This window comes from Triticum aestivum, chromosome 1B, assembly GCF_018294505.1.
Source record: "Triticum aestivum cultivar Chinese Spring chromosome 1B, IWGSC CS RefSeq v2.1, whole genome shotgun sequence".
Taxonomy (NCBI): domain Eukaryota; kingdom Viridiplantae; phylum Streptophyta; class Magnoliopsida; order Poales; family Poaceae; genus Triticum; species Triticum aestivum.
In genome coordinates this window covers 45,163,450-45,181,994 of record NC_057795.1, presented here as the reverse complement: position 1 = coordinate 45,181,994, position 18,545 = coordinate 45,163,450, and the positions used below count along the sequence as shown (strand labels likewise).

The 18,545-nt window shown below is 47.6% G+C and overlaps 1 protein-coding gene across 1 annotated transcript in view; it reads right to left on the bottom strand.

The window, feature by feature from the left end:
* The window catches only part of LOC123076724 (vegetative cell wall protein gp1), a 62,053-nt gene extending 59,763 nt beyond the window's left edge, over positions 1–2,290 (bottom strand). Inside the window, exon 1 of the mRNA XM_044498842.1 lies at positions 2,112–2,290. Within this exon, the coding sequence (XP_044354777.1) occupies positions 2,112–2,290 (179 nt within the window). The remainder of the gene's footprint in view (positions 1–2,111) is intronic.
* Positions 2,291–18,545: the final 16,255 nt, after the last annotated feature.

The window sequence follows — 18,545 nt, the reverse complement described above, 5'->3', positions numbered from 1 at the left end:
TGAGCGTGCTGAACTGGTATATATAGGGGAGGAGCTTTAGTCGCGGTTGGCCTGGCCAACCGCGACTAAAGGCCTTTGCGCACCTTTAGTCGCGGTTGGCCTGGCCAACCGCGACTAAAGCCCGCGAGCTCTAGTCGCGGTTGGCCAGGCCAACCGCGACTAAAGGCCTTTGGGCACCTTTAGTCGCGGTTGGCCTGGCCAACCGTGACTAGAGCCCGCGAGCGCCCTGGGCCCAGGCATTTGGTCGCGGTTCATCTGCCGAACCGCGACTGAAGACTTCATTAGTCGCGGTTCCTACAGTTTCGCGACTAATGAGGCTGGACGGAAGCCTCTTTTTCTACTAGTGCCGTTCAGGGAATAAAAAAAATTGTAACCCTCCTAACCTACCTACAAGTGTCTCCATCGGTATTTTAACTTTTAACTATAGCTCGATTGTTTGTTGTTCTGCTTTTGTTGGTATTAGCAGGGTAATTCTTACAGACATTCGTAACATCATATATACTTTTGTAATTCTGGCTGTAATTCAGCACAAACTTCCCAGTTTTCTAGAAATGAACCCTTTTTTGCATTGAAAACCGGGAGCTTTATTAATTTAGAACAGAATTACAATCCGCGGCTAAGGGCATCTCCAACAATTTGTATGTTAGCTTGTTGGTAAAATATGTCATGTCATCAACCAATACCTTAACATACAACAATTTCAATAGATTGTATCTAGTTTGCCCAATAGGATGTGAGATAGTAAATGAGGTGCTCTCTCATTCTATATTGGAGCTTGTGCAAGGGGTGTTGGTTCATGTACATACAACCATTCTCTCTTTCCTCATTTATTGTATGACACATTATCAAAAATCTTATGTGGCAAAGTCTACCAACAACTATTTTACAGTCATTGGAGATGCCCTAATAGAACTGCTACATCACTTGGCACATCCTGAAACCAAACATTGGTTAGATGTTCCCTCGCAAATTTAGCCAAGAAATCAGCAATCCGTTTTGAGTACGATTAATTTTAACTAGCTCAAGTTCCTGATCTCCCATAACTACGTTCTTTAGTTCCTCCATAAAGTGGCTGAGATACGACCGATCAAGCATCTTATTTGTCAGCGTCAATACACCTTTGGCACTATCAGTTCGAACAATCATTGGCAGGGGCGTGTGCTGAGTAGCTATATGTATGCCTTCGTTGATTGCCATTAACTCAGCTTCAAAAGCATCACCAGAACTGGGTAAGTATCGGCAGGAACAAACAATCAGTTGCCCCATGTGATCCCTGACTAGCGATAAGTACAAAAAATGGAAGTCCAGGACAGGTCCAGATGGACTGATGTGGCCTGCCTAGCTCATTAGGTTATAATTGGAATCACTTTCGCCTAGGTGATTTTTTTTGGCCCAAATGCTGGATCCCGTCAGTGCTTCAAAGGCATTTTTTTTGAAAATGGAGGCATTGCCCCCGGTCTCTGCATCATAGTGCTTCAAAGGCAATGCAATTGCATGTTAAATTAGTACTTCGTCTTGGGCACATTAATTTCTGCATCCACTACATGGTTGTTGCATTGAAGTAGATCCAATTAAAGATGATGCCTTTGCTCTTTCTTAAAAGGAGTAGCTAGCGGCTGGAGCCAAAGATAGTTGCTTCAGTAGCCAAGAGAAACGTGACGGAACTTTGGCAAAGAAGAGATATATACATATCCATGTACCATGCATATATACAGACCATACCTGCAAAGATAATTCAGAATTTCTTTGGAAATGGGTGTGGAACATCGCAACCATTGTGTAGTAGTGGTACACATTTCAGTTTTATGTTTGGGAGGCATTGAGGAATGCGGAAACACAGGATTGTTAGAATCATTGTATAGGGATAGGAGAGGTGTTTAAACATATATCTATCTCTTCTTCTCCTTATCCCATGTAACGACCTCTCCTGGTCGATCTCCTCCTTCTGGTCGATCTCCTCCTCTCTCGATCTTCTCTGTAACTTGTGAACCAAGACTTCGCCTCAATATATACAATGCGGCCCGAGACAAAGGGTTCTACGCTTCCCAAACTACTTTACATGGTAACAGAGCCTCTTCCTCATCAGATCAAGAGAGATCGCATCTAGCTACCTTCGCGACCGAGCTATGTCCACCACCTCCGCCTCCATGTCACCGAGCACCATGGGCGCGATCACCACCACCTCCACCGCCTCCACCTTTGCCTCCTCATCCACAGCTACCAACACCTTCATCGGATCGCCACCACAGGAGAAGTTGACGAGGGGGAACTTCCTCCTCTGGAAAGCCATCGTGCTTCCCTAGATCAAGGGTGCCCAGATGGAGCACCACCTTGACGCCACGAGCCCGCCACCGCCGGCCAACCTCACCATCACCAACGAGGGCAAAGAAGAGCAAGTCATCAACTTCGCATGCACCCTCTGGTATGCCCAACAACAACAACTTCAAGGGTTCTTGATGGGTTCCTTTTCCCGCGAGATTCTGTCCCAGGTGGCCACGCTCCAGACGCCGGCCGAGGTGTGGCGCGCCATCAACGGCATGTTCACTACCCAGAGCCAGGCGCAGGCGATCAACACCCGCATTGAGCTCAGCAACCTTAAAAAAGTTAACATGTCCATGGAAGAGTACCTCAGCAAGATCAAAACCCTCACCGATGAAGTTGCTTGCACCGCCTCGGCGCTCTCCGGCCCGGAGATCGTCTCCAAAATTCTTGCCGGCCTCGACATGGAATATAATCTGGTCGTCTCTGCGCTGGCGGCACGAGTGGAACCTATCACGGTTCCGGAGCTACACAGCCAGCTGCTCAGCTTTGACGCCGCCTCACCCTCCTCGACAGCGGCGATCTTTGGCAATCTTCTGCATACTCCGCTTCCTGGGGTTGCGGTCGTGGCCGCGGTCACCAGGGCACCAATCGCGGTGGCGGCCGCGGCTGTGGTGCCTCCTCGGGCGATGGTGCCCACTCTGGTGGCAGCTACGGCCACAACTACGACGGCGGCTACGGCAACAACCAAGGGGGTGGCGGCTTCAACTCCAACACTAGCCGCCGCACCTCCTCTTCGCGTCCTCACCCTCGGTGTCAACTTTGCAAGAAGGCCGGTCATGAGGTCATTGACTGCTGGCATCGATACGATGAAAACTTCGTCCCAGATTCTAAACTAGTTGCAGCTGCTATGCGCGAGCAAGGCGGGGATGGCGTCTGGTACGTTGACTCCGGTGCTACCGATCATGTCACCAATGAGCTAGAGAAACTTGCCCTACGCGAGACATATCACGGCAATGACCAGATCCACACAGCCAGCGGTAAAGGTATGGGTATTTGTCACATTGGTCAAGTTTCGCTTAATTCACCTACTCTTCAACGTGATCGTGTTCTTAAGGATGTTCTCCATGTTCCTCAAGCTGACAAAAACCTTGCCTCTATGTCTCGTTTAGCCACCGATAACGATGTTTTCTTTGAAACTAACCCTCGCTATGTTTTCATTAAGGATTGGGCAACGAGGGCACCTCTATATCACGGTAGATGCGTTGGCGGCCTCTACCCCATCTCCTTCGGAGCTCTTAGCAACAAGCATCGTCGAGTCTACTCCGTCATCAAGCCCTCTTTCGAGCGGTGGCATCAAAGATTAGGACATCCCTCATCAGTCATAGTTAGGCAAGTAGTCAATAAAGACAAACTTCCTTTGTCACATAGTTCAAATAATGATTCTGTTTGTGAAGCATGTCAATGTGCCAAGAGCCATCAGCTTCCCTATCCTAAGTCTATAGTGTGTCTCATGCCCCATTATAATTGATCTTCAGTGATGTATGGGGTCATGCTCGAGATTCTTTTGGTCGAAAAAAATATTATGTTAGCTTCATTGATGATTACAGCAAGTTCACATGGATTTATTTCCTTAAGTATAAATCTGAAGTACTTTCCATCTTCCAAGAGTTTCAGAAGCTAGTTGAGCGCCACTTTGATAGGAAAATTATTTCAGTACAAAGTGACTGGGGAGGGGAGTATGAAAAACTCAACTCCTTCTTCCGTAACATTGGGATCACTCATTATGTGTCTTGCCCTCATGCTCATCAGCAAAACGGTTCTGCTGAACACAAACACCGTCATATCGTTGAAGTTGGTCTATCCCTTTTAGATCATGCATCTATGCCTCTCAAGTATTGGGATGAGGCCTTCATCACAGCTACATATCTTATCTACCGTCTTCCCAGTAAGGTCATTGGCAATTCCACTCCTTTAGAACGATTGTATTGTCAAAAGCCAGACTACAACTATCTCAAAAAAATTGGGTGTGCGTGTTACCCCAACCTACATCCATACAATCGTCATAAACTAGAGTTTCGCTCCACACAATGTGTGTTTATTGGGTACAGTAACCTTCATAAAGGATATAAATGCCTTGAACCATCTACTGGATGCATATATATCTCCCGTGATGTTATCTTTGATGAAACATTATTCCCTTTTCACTACTTCATCCCAATGCCGGCGCCTTGCTTCGTGCAGAAATTGCACTCCTAACAAATTATTCTATGCATCCTGATCACAATCGGGGGTGAATTAAATGATCATGATCATGTGCAAAAATCCATAGAAAACTGCGTCTCTAATGGCTCTTGTACAGATTCTACTCGTCATTTTATGTGTACACAGGACAAACCAGGCACGGTCTCTGAGGTTGATCCGCCTGCTAGCGCGCGATCCCAGGGAGATCCGCGGCAGCATGCAGCGCAGGGCGGTGCGCGATCCCATACAGATTCGCTCCTGGCGGCCGACAGTGTGATGCCCAGATATTTAGGCTTCAGTAACCCCATGTTAATGTTGCCATGTCACCACAGTTACTGTTGTTAATCTCGCGTTAGTTCAAAACCGATTCAAATTCAAATCCAAAAGCAAGCAAACAATAAAAGTTTTCAAATAATAAAACTAAAATGTTCGGAGTGAACCAAATATTGTATAAGTAATTATGATGGAGAAACCACACCTTTATAAAATGTTTAAATACTATAAGATGAATAAAACAACAGCAAAAACAGTTATCTAAATACCTTTTGTAATTAATAAAATATCAAACTAATTTATTGGAGGACTAGACTTCTTTTGACTATGGACTAAGTTGAAATACTAATTTAGATACTAAGTGTATATTTTACTAAAACTAAAATAATAGGAAACAAAACTAAAACAGAAAAAGTAAAGTAAATAAAAAGTAAAAACAAAACAAAACAGAAGAAAAAGGAACCCCCACCCCCCACTGGGCCAGACGGCCCAGCTGCTAGCAAGGCCGGCCCAAATCGGCCCAGGCCACCCCCTCACTCCACCATAAACCCCACCCCGGTCAAACCCTAAACCGTGACCCGCACCCACTCCCCCTGCACGATCCCCATCACACTCTCTCGTCTCTCTCCCCCATCCCCGATCCAGATCGGGATCGGGGGGAACGAACCCCATGTCGCCCCGACCCCTCGACGAACCCCGCCGTCGCTGGAGCCACCCCGCCGGACCTTCCCTCGCCGGATCTCTCCTCCTCAAGCCGCTCGCCGGAGCCGCCTCGCCTTCCTCTTCGTCGTCGACCGCGTCCCCGTCACCCACCTCGAGCACCGCTGCCCCGTGCCCTACAGCCCCCCTGTGAGCTCCCCCTCTCCTCCGCTCTCCCTCTCGCACCCGCCCGTGCGACCACGTCGTCGCGCCCCCATTTGCCGCTCGCGGCCTCGCCGCTGCCGTCGCCCCGCAGCCACGCGCGCTGGTGCTCCTGTGCGCCACCGCACGCATCGCCGTTCCCGGCCGGAGCCTCTCCACCTTCCCCCGCCATCCACTATGGACGCGAGCTCGACCCGCGGCCGCGTCGACCTCCCCCGCGCCCTCTTCCCCTGGTCACGTCCCCTCCGGCCCGCCATCCTGATTTGGACGGCGCCCGTGCCTGGCTTCCCCTGCCCCCGCTCAGGCTGGCAGGCGCCCGCCCACCTGGGGCTACGCCCCGTTTCGCCAGCGCCCCTGCGCCCACACGCCCGTAACCGCATGACCCGGTGCCCGCTAAGGCCTCTGGGCCACTGACAAGGGGGCCCTGCCCCAGAACGTTTTATATAAAAAAAGGAATTAAATAAAATAAATAAAAACAATATAATTAATTAATTAACTTAATTAATCTTGTTAGTTAATCTAATTAAGCCGAATTAATTAACTTAATTAATCCTGATTAAGTGAACCTAATCACTAGTTAACTTAATTAAACCCTGATTAGCCTAATCTATCAATGACACGGGGGCACCACCCCCCTATTGACCAGTCAAATATTGACTGGTCAACTAGGTCCCCCTGGCCCACATGTTAGTCCCTGTGTAAACTGCTGTGTACACAGGGCTGGGTACATTTAGTAATTTCTCTTTTATTTTCGAATTAAAATAAATCCTGGAAATTTAGAAAATCATTTAAACTTATAAAAATCATATAAAATAAACCATAGCTCGGATGGAAAAACTTTGTACATGAAAGTTGCTGAGAACGACGAGACGAATCCGGATACGCAAGCCGTTCGTCCGCCACACATCCCTAGCATAGCAAACACGCAACTTTCCCCCTCCGGTTCATCTGTCCAAAAACGCGATTCACCGGGGATACTTTCCCGGATGTTTCCCCCCTTCACCGGTATCACCTACTACCGCGTTAGGGCACATCGAACACCGTGTATTGTCTTGTTACGCTTTGCTATGCTTTGATTGCTCTGTTATTTATTGTATTTCCTCTCCGTTACTTCTTTCCGATAGACCCCGAGACTGCCGGCGACCTCCCAGTTCGACTACGGTGTTGACGACCCCTCTTTGCCAGAGCAACCAGGCAAGCCCCCCCCCTTGATCACCAGATATCGCCTATTCCCCTCTATATTGCTCGCATTAGATTAGTGTAGCATGTTACTGCTTTCCGTTAATCCTATTCTGATGCATAGCCTGACATTGTTGCTACATCTGTTGATACCTTACCTGCAATCCGAAATACTTAGTATAGGATGCTAGTTTATCATCATTGGCCCTACATTCTTGTCAGTCTGCCTTGCTATACTATTGGGCCGTGATCACTCGGGAGGTGATCACGAGTATATACTATACATACATGCATACTATACAGATGGTGACTAAAGTCGGGTCAGCTCGATGAGTACCCGCAAGTGATTCTGATGAGGGGGCTGAAAGGACAGGTGGCTCCATCCCAGTAGAGGTGGGCCTGGGTTCCCAGCGGCCCCCGACTGTTACTATGTGGCGGAGCGACAGGGCAGTTTCAGACCACCTAGGAGAGAGGTGGGCCTGGCCCTGGTCGACGTTCGCAGTTACTTCAAAGTAACACGCTTAACAAGATCTTGGTATTTGATCTGAGTCTGGCCACTAGCCTATACGCACTAACCAACTACGTGGGAAAGATATGGGCACTCGACGTCGTGGTATCAGCCGAAGCCTTCTAGACGTTAGTGACTGAGCGGCGCGCGCCTGATTGGACGTCGTAACGTGACTTCCTTTGTAATGGAGGTTGCTAGGTCTGCTTCCGGCCGCCCTCGCAACGTGCAGGTGTGCAATGGGCGATGGGCCCAGACCCCTGCGCCATAGGAGTTAGACCGGCGTGCTGACCTCTCTGTTAGGCCTAGGTGGGGCTGCGACGTGTTGATCTTCCGAGGCCGGGCATGACCCAGGAAAGTGTGTCCGGCCAAATGGGATCGAGCGTGTTGGGTTATGTGGTGCACCCCTGCAGGGAAGTTAATCTATTCGAATAGCCGTGATCTTCAGTAACAGGACGACTTGGAGTTGTACCTTGACCTTATGACAACTAGAACCGGATACTTCATAAAACACACCCTTCCAAGTGCCACAGACAACCCGGTGATTGCTTTTCCACAGGGTGACGAGGGGAGGATCGCCGGGTAGGATTATGCTATGCGATGCTACTTGGAGGACTTCAATATACTCTCTTCTACATGCTGCAAGACGGAGGCTGCCAGAAGCATAGTCTACGATAGGACTAGCTATCCCCCTCTTATTCTGGCATTCTGCAGTTCAGTCCACTGATATGGCCTCCTTACACATATACCCATGCATATGTAGTGTAGCTCCTTGCTTGCGAGTACTTTGGATGAGTACTCACGGTTGCTTTTCTCCCCTCTTTTCCCCTTTTCTTTCTACCTGGTTGTCGCAACCAGATGCTGGAGCCCAGGAGCCAGACGCCACCGTCGACGACAACTACTACACTGGAGGTGCCTACTACTACGTGCAGGCTGCTGACGACGACCATGAGTAGTTTAGGAGGATCCCAGGCAAGAGGCATGTGCCTCTTTCGATCTGTATCCCAGTTTGTGCTAGCCTTCTTAAGGCAAACTTGTTTAACTTATGTCTGTACTCAGATATTGTTGCTTCCGCTGACTCATCTATGATCAACCACTTGTATTCGAGCCCTCGAGGCCCCTGGCTTGTAATATGTTGCTTGTATGACTTATTTATGTTTTTAGAGTTGTGTTGTGATATCTTCCCATGAGTCCCTGATCTTGATTGTACACATTTGCGTGCATGATTAGTGTACGATTGAATCGGGGGCGTCACAGACAGCGAGAGCGACCCAGACGCGGGTCCAGGCGCGTCATGCCAAGCCGACCGGGCGGGCCACGCGGGTGCAGGCACACCACGCCAAGCCGACCAGGCAGGCCACAGCGGACCAGGCGCGAGCGCGGGCCCTGGCGCGGATCCCGGCGCGTCACGCCAAAACTCACATGCTCGACCCGAGATGGCTGTCGAGCCCGGCGCGGGGGGGGGGAGCGACTCCCTGGCTGCCACATCATCTGGGGACCCGCTGGCCGATCAATGCGCCGCCAGGACGAGGTGTTGCGCGCATCTTCCTCGGATCAGGAGCCCCACCAACCTGGATCTTCTGTGGACGACGCTGAAGCTGCTGGATCTCCTGTGCCACAATCAACAGCAGCCGTCCCTGTGGCTCCTTCACCTCCTCGTCGACACACCAGGTCTCGCTCAGGTATCGTCAAGGAAAAACAATACAGTGATGGTACAATAAAGTATAATCCGATTAAGCGTGCTTTCCTTGCCACTACTAGTGAACCTATTAATTTGCATGATGCACTTGCTAGCAAGGATTGGAAGGAAGCCATGGATAATGAATATAATCCACTCATAAAAGATCAGACCTGACATCTAGTACCACCGCAACGTGGTGCTAATATAATTGATTGTAAGTGGGTATACAAGATCAAAAGGAAATCTGATGGTAGTATAGACAGGTACAAGGCCAGGTTGGTTGCAAAAGGTTTTAAGCAAAGGTTTGGAATTGATTATGATGATACATTTAGTCCTGTGGTTAAAGGAACTACCATCCGCCTTGTTTTGTCCATTGCTATTTCCAAAGGCTGGAGCTTAAGACAGCTAGATGTTCAGAATGCGTTTCTTCATGGTGTTTTTGAGGAAGAAGTGTTCATGCGGCAACCACCAGGTTATGAAAATCATAGCACACCACATTATGTATGTAAGTTGGATAAAGCATTATATGGACTTAAGCAGGCTCCAAGAGCATGGTATTCTAGGTTGAGCATGCAGTTACAACATCTTGGGTTCACACCATCCAAAGCAGATACATCCTTGTTCTTTTATAGCAAAGGCAATATCACTGTTTTTGTGCTTGTTTATGTTGATGATATAATTGTTGCTAGTTCAAGTCAAGAGGCAACAACTTGTTTGCTTAAGGATTTAAAACTTGAATTTGCTCTCAAGGATCTAGGTGGCCTTCACTATTTTCTTGGCATATAAGTAAAGCAAGTTAGTGATGGCATACTTCTCTCACAAGAAAAATATACAGCTGATGTTCTAAAGAGGGTGGGATTGGAGAATTGCAAACCTGTCAGCACACCAATCTCCACCTCATAAAAACTTACAGTTGATAGTGGAGAATCTCTTGGTCCAGAAGATGTAACAAATTATAGAAGTATTGTTGGTGCTTTGCAATATTTAACACTTACACGTCCAGATATTTCTTACTCAGTGAACAAGGTATGTCAATATTTACATGCTCCTAGAACTACTCATTGGACAGCAGTTAAAAGAATCCTAAGGTATCTCCAGTATTCTCAAGGGCTTGGACTTCAGATTGTCAAGTCCTCTTCATTGCTTTTTACTGCATATTCTGATGCAGACTGGGCAGGGTGTCCTGATGATAGAAGATCCACTAGTGGTTTTGCTGTGTCTCTGGGATCTAATCTTGTGTCATGGAGTGCAAGGAAGCATGCTACTGTCTCAAGGTCAAGTACAGAGGCTGAATATAAGTCATTAGCAAATGCCACAGCTGAAGTAATGTGGATACAAACATTACTCTATGAGCTTGGAATTAAAACTCCAAAGGCTGCACGGTTATGGTGTGACAATATTGGTGCAACTTATCTTTCAGCAAATCCTGTCTTCCATGCACGAACAAAACATATGGAGGTGGATTTTCATTTTGTTAGGGAGAGAGTAGCTCGAAAGCTACTTGAGATACGGTTCATTCCTACAGGGGATCAACTTGCGGATGGGTTTACTAAACCCTTGACCGAGAGAAGATTGGATGAGTTCAAATACAATCTCAACCTTAGCAAGGCTTGAGGTTTAGATTGAGGGGGAGTGTTAGAATCATTGTATAGGGATATGAGAGGTGTTTAAACTTGTATCTATCTCTTCTTCTCCTTATCCCATGTAACGACCTCTCCTGGTTGATCTCCTCCTTCTGGTCGATCTCCTCCTCTCTCGATCAAAAGGAGGAGATCGACCAGGAGAGGTCGTTACATGGGATAAGGAGAAGAAGAGATAGATACAAGTTTAAACACCTCTCCTATCCCTATACAATGATTCTAACACTCCCCCTCAATCTAAACCTCAATATATACAACGCGGCCCGAGACAAAGGGTTCTACGCTTCCCAAACTACTTTACAAGGATAGACCCCTCCCACTCCTTGAATCTCCGGTTATTCAGTGTTGTGAAATGTCTGTTGCTTGCTCCCTCTCTTCTGTCGTGCTTCAGGACACTTGTCTCCAGAGTATTCTTCAGTTCCATAACATACCTTAATGGTCCATACTGTGATGCATGCCATCTATTTTTCATGCCCCATAAATCACCCTGTTATTTTTTAATAAAGTAATTTCATCGAACAATGCGAGCTACTATAGCTATCACTAATGAAAGGAAGGTTCATCTATGAAGAGAGGGTAGCAGACATTAGTGAAATCTAGTAAAAAGAATTTACCTACACTTTCAGAAAGAATGCACAACACTTCATCCTCTGCATCACATTTGGTATGATAATTTGTAAACTAACGAGAAGTAAAGTCAACTCAGCAGAGATTTTGCTGGTAAAATGAAAATGATTTACAGCTGTGTATCACATACGTTGCTCTATATGCTCATAGATACAATTGATGGAATAGAAGACCTGTTCCATCCGTGAATAGTAGCCGGTCTGTTTAATTCAATGGATTCTCTCCTAAAATAGCTCGATTAATCTTTAGCTTGGTGGTAGCCCTCACCAAAAGTTTCATCTGCAGGTATCTCACACAAGGTAAAGAAACTTTGTTTGAAATTCGAGAAGGAAATGAATCCCCTAGTTTACACAAAATGTTAGATGCAACTTTGGACAACAGTATGACCAACTGTATAAGTTATTTTCCCCATTCACAATCAGAGCAGTGGTCGAACATCATTTGAGCAACATAAATCTTTGTAGGTAAAATAGGATACCTCAGTTTGTTAGTCGTTGCAGATTTTGCGATTGGTAAAAGTTGCAGTCTTATCAAATCCCATGTACATGTAAAGTAAAACAATATTTGATTAATAATGACGCCAGGATGAATTTCACTAAAACAAAGCATTCAAAATACAGCTTAAACTGATGTCCTCCAATATCTTTCATTTGTCCATACTGTTGTACGCTGACACTTGTAGAAGCAATTGGAAATGGCATACAATCATTAGCTTAAGAGGCTAACAAACTCAAAGATTGCCCATTCAAAGTGTATCCTACGGAGAATCTGTGGGGGGAGGGGATGAACCTCCCTGTTATGAGAAGGAACACATATACCAGTAATAATAAAATCTGCTTGTGTAATTTAAAATTTCTGAGTTCATGCATCACCTTCCAAATCGGTGATGCGTAAAGCTTCTAGTCCTGCAGAATGGATCTGAAACTTGTCAACCTAGAGAGCATGTTCGTGAGCAGAAAGAATAGATTAAAATTAGAGCAGAAAGAGTAGATTAAAATTTGTCAACCTAGAGAGCAAATTCTAAAATTAGATGAAGAATTGGGGGAAGAGGGGATGTAGGAAGGAGAGAGAATTGGAAGGAATTAGAGATCTAAGCATCAGTGCATCACCCATTGCTCCTGGAGGATGGTTTGCGGAAGCGAGGGGAGTGGGAAATATCTTTCATTGGTGACTCTCTACTTTCAATAGTACTGTATTTGCTATCTACTAGTATTAGATGAGAGCACAATTTTTAATTGAAATCATCAGAAGTTTTATCTCATTGTTTTTTTAGAAACCACCGTTCGTGTTTTTACGGTACTGTATATAACTTTGTTAACTAACCGATGTTTTCTTTCGTTTAAATAATTCTCGAACAAAAGAGATAGGCCAATCTCAGGCCCATTTCCTTCCAACCTGAGCTCACGCTATAATGTCTTGCCAGTGGCCGACCTCATCAAAAGAAGGAGAAAAGAAAGTCCTGCCAGCCGCCGTGCTAGCCGCCCTCACTCTCTCTCGGCTCTCTCTGGCAGTCCGGCTTGTTGCAAAATGCTAGGAGTCTGCCAGAGCGTTCAATTAACACGCATGAACTAGGTTTTGGTGCAACTGGGTGTATATTATCTGGTTAACTGTAATGTAAGCCCACAGCCGTGGAAGCATATTCTTTTTCAAGAATGACGAGGTGACTGGGTACCCCATCGGTTGTTGTATTACTTGAAGGATTAATATTTGGCGGTCATATAGTGTTTTCATCGAAAAGATAAAAATAACAAGATAAGAAGGAGAAACAAAAAAGAGGGGATAAGCTAGGTGGCCGAAAGAAAGAAAGCCGATCCGGGGAAGGAGCATTGAAGCATCGGCTCTACAACAGGAGGTCGTCTGCGGCCTTGGAGATGATGTCGCAAGAACGGCAGCTAACATTGTTGAAAGTGCCGTCATTTCTGCCCTTCCAAATCTATACCAGAGAAGCACAAAGAGCCTGTCTTTCCAAGAAGCGGCTGTGGCTGAGGCCTGCCGGCGGCGAAGAGAGGATCTTGTAACTGAATGGAAAGGTCCCATCCCATGACAAGTCCATGTGTGGAGGCAACACGACTGCAGGCGGAGAACGTATGGGCAATAGACTTGTCAGTGGTGCAGGAGGCACAAGTGCTGTTTTTGTGATCAAAATGAAACAATTAAACACCTCTTTCTTGAATGTCCTCTTGCAAAATTATTATGACGATCAATTCATATAGCTTTTAACGTTAATCCCCCAAGTAGCATAAACACGTTATTTGAGACGTGGCTTAATGAAGTGGACATACACATAGCTAAACATATTTGAATAGGAATATGTGCATTATTTTGGGCTATATGGAACACTGGGAATGATATGATTTTTAATGAGACAAAATTCACTAATTTTTTTCAGGTTATCTACAGAGCTACAGCTTGGATCTGTATGTGGTACTTACTCATGCAAATTTCGGGAAGCTTATGGTTATTGGGTGCAACCACTGGAAGATGGTAGCACGGGCTATCTCCAGCCGATTTGAGTGGCGAGCTAATAATAGGATAGGTGCGTACCCATCGTAGCTAGTTTTTTATCGCCGGATGTGGCACTTTTTCAGATTTATATCGCCGCATGTGGCGCTTTTTAGATTTTTTTTGACTACTACTCAGTTTATGAGCCTCTTTGGACCTTAAGATTTTGTTACGTTTTTATTTAATAATATGGTTGCATGCATCGACTGATGCAGAGAGGGGGTCATCCACTTTTTCAAAAACAAGGAGGCGCAAGTGCTGGACGAGGCGCCATTTTTTGCATGCAAGTTTATCCGGGTGCTGAGGCGACCACGGAGCAGCATGTAAGCAAAAATCTTGATCTTCCTGGGGAGAAGGGAGCTCGAAATATCGATGGAGGACAAGAAGAGCACACCGTTGGGGGACAGCACACGGAACACCCACCCGCGAGGTGAACTCAAGATCCTCGCCCCACGACATGAACCAGCGGCCCGGAGCGTCCGCCAGCTGAGGCCACGAATGAGAGCCTTCACCGCACCAAGCTGAGCAGCCGCTATGACGTAGAGCGGTAGAGGCGCCTCTGCAGCGGCAGAGCGGTGTACGCGACCGCCACAACCAAGGCGTTGGTACAGCGTAGTGTGAGAGTAGAGACCCGTGTACTCGAAGCAGAGGGTAACGCCGGGGCAGCAGCGGTCATGCCACAAAGAGGTGGGTGCCGGTCCTGGAGGTCCACGCTCGTGATAGCCATGTGTCGTGGTTCTAAGTCTGACAGTAGAATAGGGGTAGGAATGGAGAGGCAAGATCCTAGCTATGGAGTAGTTGTACACACGAGTGTTTTACGAGTTCAGACCCTTCTCGGAGGAAGTAATTGCCCTACGTCTCGGAGCCCGAAGGCGGTCGACTGGTTTCTGTGTATATGAGTTACAGGGGTGCGAACCCTTTACACTGAGGAGGGGGGTGGCTTATATAGAGTTCGGCAGACCCCTCCGGCCCTCAGTTATGCAGGGTTTAAAGTACATTAAGACAGGGGGTTACTGGTAACGCCCTTATAAAGTGCCATGAAGACTATTAAAGCTACTTAATGATAGACCGTTGCGTGCTGAATGACTTTAGGTCTCCTGGCCGTCGAGTGGTTAGCTTCATGGTCGAGTGGCTATCTTCATCGTCGAGTGTCCTTGAGTTCATCGAGTGAAGTCCCTCTTGGTCGACTGGAAAGTAGCTTCTTCTAAGGATGTCCTTGGGTAGGGTATCCTAGATAGGTCCATGACCCTACCCTAGGTACATGACTTCATCATTAGCCCTCGAATGGATCGAGGTTCGAGTGAGGAAGGGGTTGATAATTTTCTCTGACCTATTTCCCGTGATCTGATTATGTCGTATCCTGGATCAGCGATTTTTCTTTTTTGGCGTTGGCATCATCCTTTCTTTCAGTCGCCTTGATCCATTCTTTTCATCTGTCGAGTGAACTTTTGAACTTAGAGAACTTCCGAGCGACGGATCGCAGGAAATCTATCATCTGACAGATTGATCTGCCGTTAGCGGATTTTGTGGGATCCGAATTTTGGGAAGCGCGCGAAGTGGGACGGACCGCGGTACTCGGATGGGATAACGCATGGACGCCTTGATTTCCGCGCCACCTTTTTCGCCACGTATCATGCGTGCGCGACTGTTTCGGGATGTGACAGGACCGCCCGGGCCTACTTGTCAGCCACTCGGAAGCGTCCTTATATAAAGCGCCGGGCGAGGGTTTTTGAACAATGCCTTCCCATTCTCCTCTCTGCCCTCTTCGCCTACGCCCGCTGTGCCTGCTCTCGCCTCTGCCTATCCACTCCTCGCGTGCTTCGCCGGCAACAATGGTGAAGGAGAAGATGGCAGCCTTGGAGCGCGCGAAGAAGGCGACAGCGGCGGGGAAAGCAAAGGGGAGAGCGTCCAGTCGGGGCGAATCTTCGTCAAGATCCCGCCTGCCAAAAGGTTGGGTCCAAGGGGATTGGATCCGTTCGACCATCACCGAGACGGATCTCAATGACCTGGCCAACGAGGGTCTGATCCCCCATGGGTCAGCAAGGCTTCCGGGGTCCGAGTGTCAACCGCAGCCGCAGGAGGGTGAGTGCGTTCTCCTAGCCACTCATATAGACCGTGGGTTCTCTCTGCCGCCGAGTGTTTTCTTCCGAGGGTTTCTGAACTTCTTTGGGGCGCAACTCCACCATTTCACTCCCAATTCCATCGCCCATCTTGCTGCTTTCGTTTCCATGTGCAAGAACTTCCTGGGTTGTCGACCACATTGGGGTATCTTTAAGCACATATTCACCTCTCGCTCACAGACGGTGAAAAAGGTGAGTCCGGGTGACGAGAGGACTAAGGTTATCCAGATGTGCGGGGGTCTTGGGATTCAGATGAGGAATAAGAGTACTTTCCCAGCCATGACCCTTCCTGAGTCGGTCAGAGGGTGGCAGTCGACTTGGTTCTACTGCCAAGACGAGTCGACGCTGGGGCAGTCGACTGGTCTCCCTCCGTTCTCGATGGACCGAGTGGACAAACCCTCTTCTCTGAAGGTGCTTCCTGAGGAGGAAGCTCAGGTAAAAATGTTGATGGAACGCGTAGTCCAACTCGTTAGGGACGGAGTGACGGGTATGGATCTTCTAGAGGTCTTCCTTAGACGGCGTATCCAACCGCTTCAGTACCGAGGCCACCCGATGTGGCTGTACTGTGGTACCGAAGACACCACTCGGGTCCATCCAGAAGCGGTCGACGATGCCACACTGGAGAGGTGGGTGGCCGCAATCACAGGGAATAAGGACAACCCCCGAGGGGCTAGGAGGATCCCACCACTCGACTGTACCTACACACCGGACACGGTATGACCACTTTTCTCCAATTGCAATCTTGCTTTATTCATTCTGCTTCGCTGCGAATTGGTCGATTGATCTTTGTTTTGTTTTGCTGTCTGACAGGCCACCACGGAGTTATACTCAATGCCCAATGGAGCGCAAACACCGACTGAGGAGGAGGAAGGAAGTGGGGGCGAAAGCCCGAAGGAGTGGGATTCGGATGCTGACGACGATGATGAGGGTGATGACTCTGGTGAGGAGGAAGAAGAGGAGGAGGAGGAGGAAGTTGTACCTCCTCGCTCGGAAAGACACTCGAAGCTTGCCCATGATCCGGCGGTCGAGCGTGGTAAGGGGGTCGCAACCGTCACGCAGTCGTCCAAGCGCCCTCGGACTACTTCTCCGGTGCCGACTGAGAAAGCTCCTAAACAATCTCGAGTGGTGCCATCGAAGTCAGTGAAGGTCTTGCCGAAGATGAAGATGGTGATCCCAACTATCTCAGGGTAATGGTGTAGCTTGAGTTTGTCTGTTCCGCATGAACTTATTCTTGGTCGACTCATGAGCTAATCGACTGACTTCTGGAACTGCAGTGCTGCTACTTCTGATACCTCAGCCAGAGCTGAAGATCAGGAGATGGAGGATGCTGTTACTTCGAAACCTGGTATGACTCTTGTAGTTTTGTCTTCAGTCGATTTGCTTCTTGTCTCTAATTTTGATTCTTTTTCTGCAGCTTCATCTAACATCGTTATCGACCTTCCCGACGACGATGACGAGGAACCACCGAGGCAAAGAAGGAATAAGAAAGCGTCTGCTGGCAAGGCGACTCAGGACGTGCCAGCACCCGAGACATTGGTCATGGAGCGAGACAATGTCACTCGGCCTACCGTAACCTTTGCGGTGCCATTGACGAGTGCTCGTCCTTCATCGTCGAGTGCTGCTCAACCCTCGCTTTTCTCAACCTACCACGTCCCAGAAGACCAAGCTAGTGCTGCTAAAGAAGCAATACGCCAAGCGGGGGTCATGATGGAGCAAGTGAAGGCAATTCGAGAAGCCAGCCAGGCCGCCTATGACGCCAGTTCAGCTCTTAAGAGTAATGCTCAGGTCAGTCGGTCACTGCCTGTTCTGTTAGGATATGTGTAAGAACATGTGGTGCCCCCATGTTTGGTTTTGGCAATTGATGACAATCTCTATGGACTAATGGTTGCCTTGAGTTATATTTGAAGGGTTTGTCCATAGGCTTTTCTTGGAGTCCATTTGTTGGTTTCAAGGAGATTTTGTGATGACCAAGTTGCTATTAAGGAATTATCCAGAGATTGGTCTTATGAGTGTTGAGCTTATTGCAAGCATGTCTTGAAGAAGAAGATTGTGTGATCATTCATGTTTACCTTCAAGACATCATCCAAATGAAGAGAGTTGGAAAGATTCAAGGTTGATCAAGACTAAGTCAAAGAATGAATCAAGTTGATCAACACACAAAGCATAGAAGATGTACCGAGAGGGATCAAGCGATCCCATGGTATGGTAAGCATGGTCAATTACGCTTTGTGTACTAACCCATGGTCTTCATGAGAGTTCTTTGTGGGGTTAGGTTACGGTGTGCAAGCTCAAGTTGAATCATCACGAAGAGATCATATGCTTGAAGCTTGCCTTCCATTGTGGCGACAATGGACTTGTGAAGATGTGCAGAAGAGTGGCTCACCCATAGTGGAGTATGGGGGAGCAATCAACTAGTATTCTTCGAGCCAATGCAATCAAGAAAGGTGGTCCAACTTGAGGGAGTCAAGATCGTCATCATCTAGCTCAAGTGGACCATGTGCAAGGCAAAGGTTTGCCCTTGATAGGTTTTCTATTTTACCGGTCTCATGGTAGTTGTGGGAGACCGGGTTATAGGATCGTTTGCCGTACTATCAAGGGGGGGCTCTCGATGAGTTGCTTGATCGTGTCATTCGTAGAGAGCTCAAACCATTGCA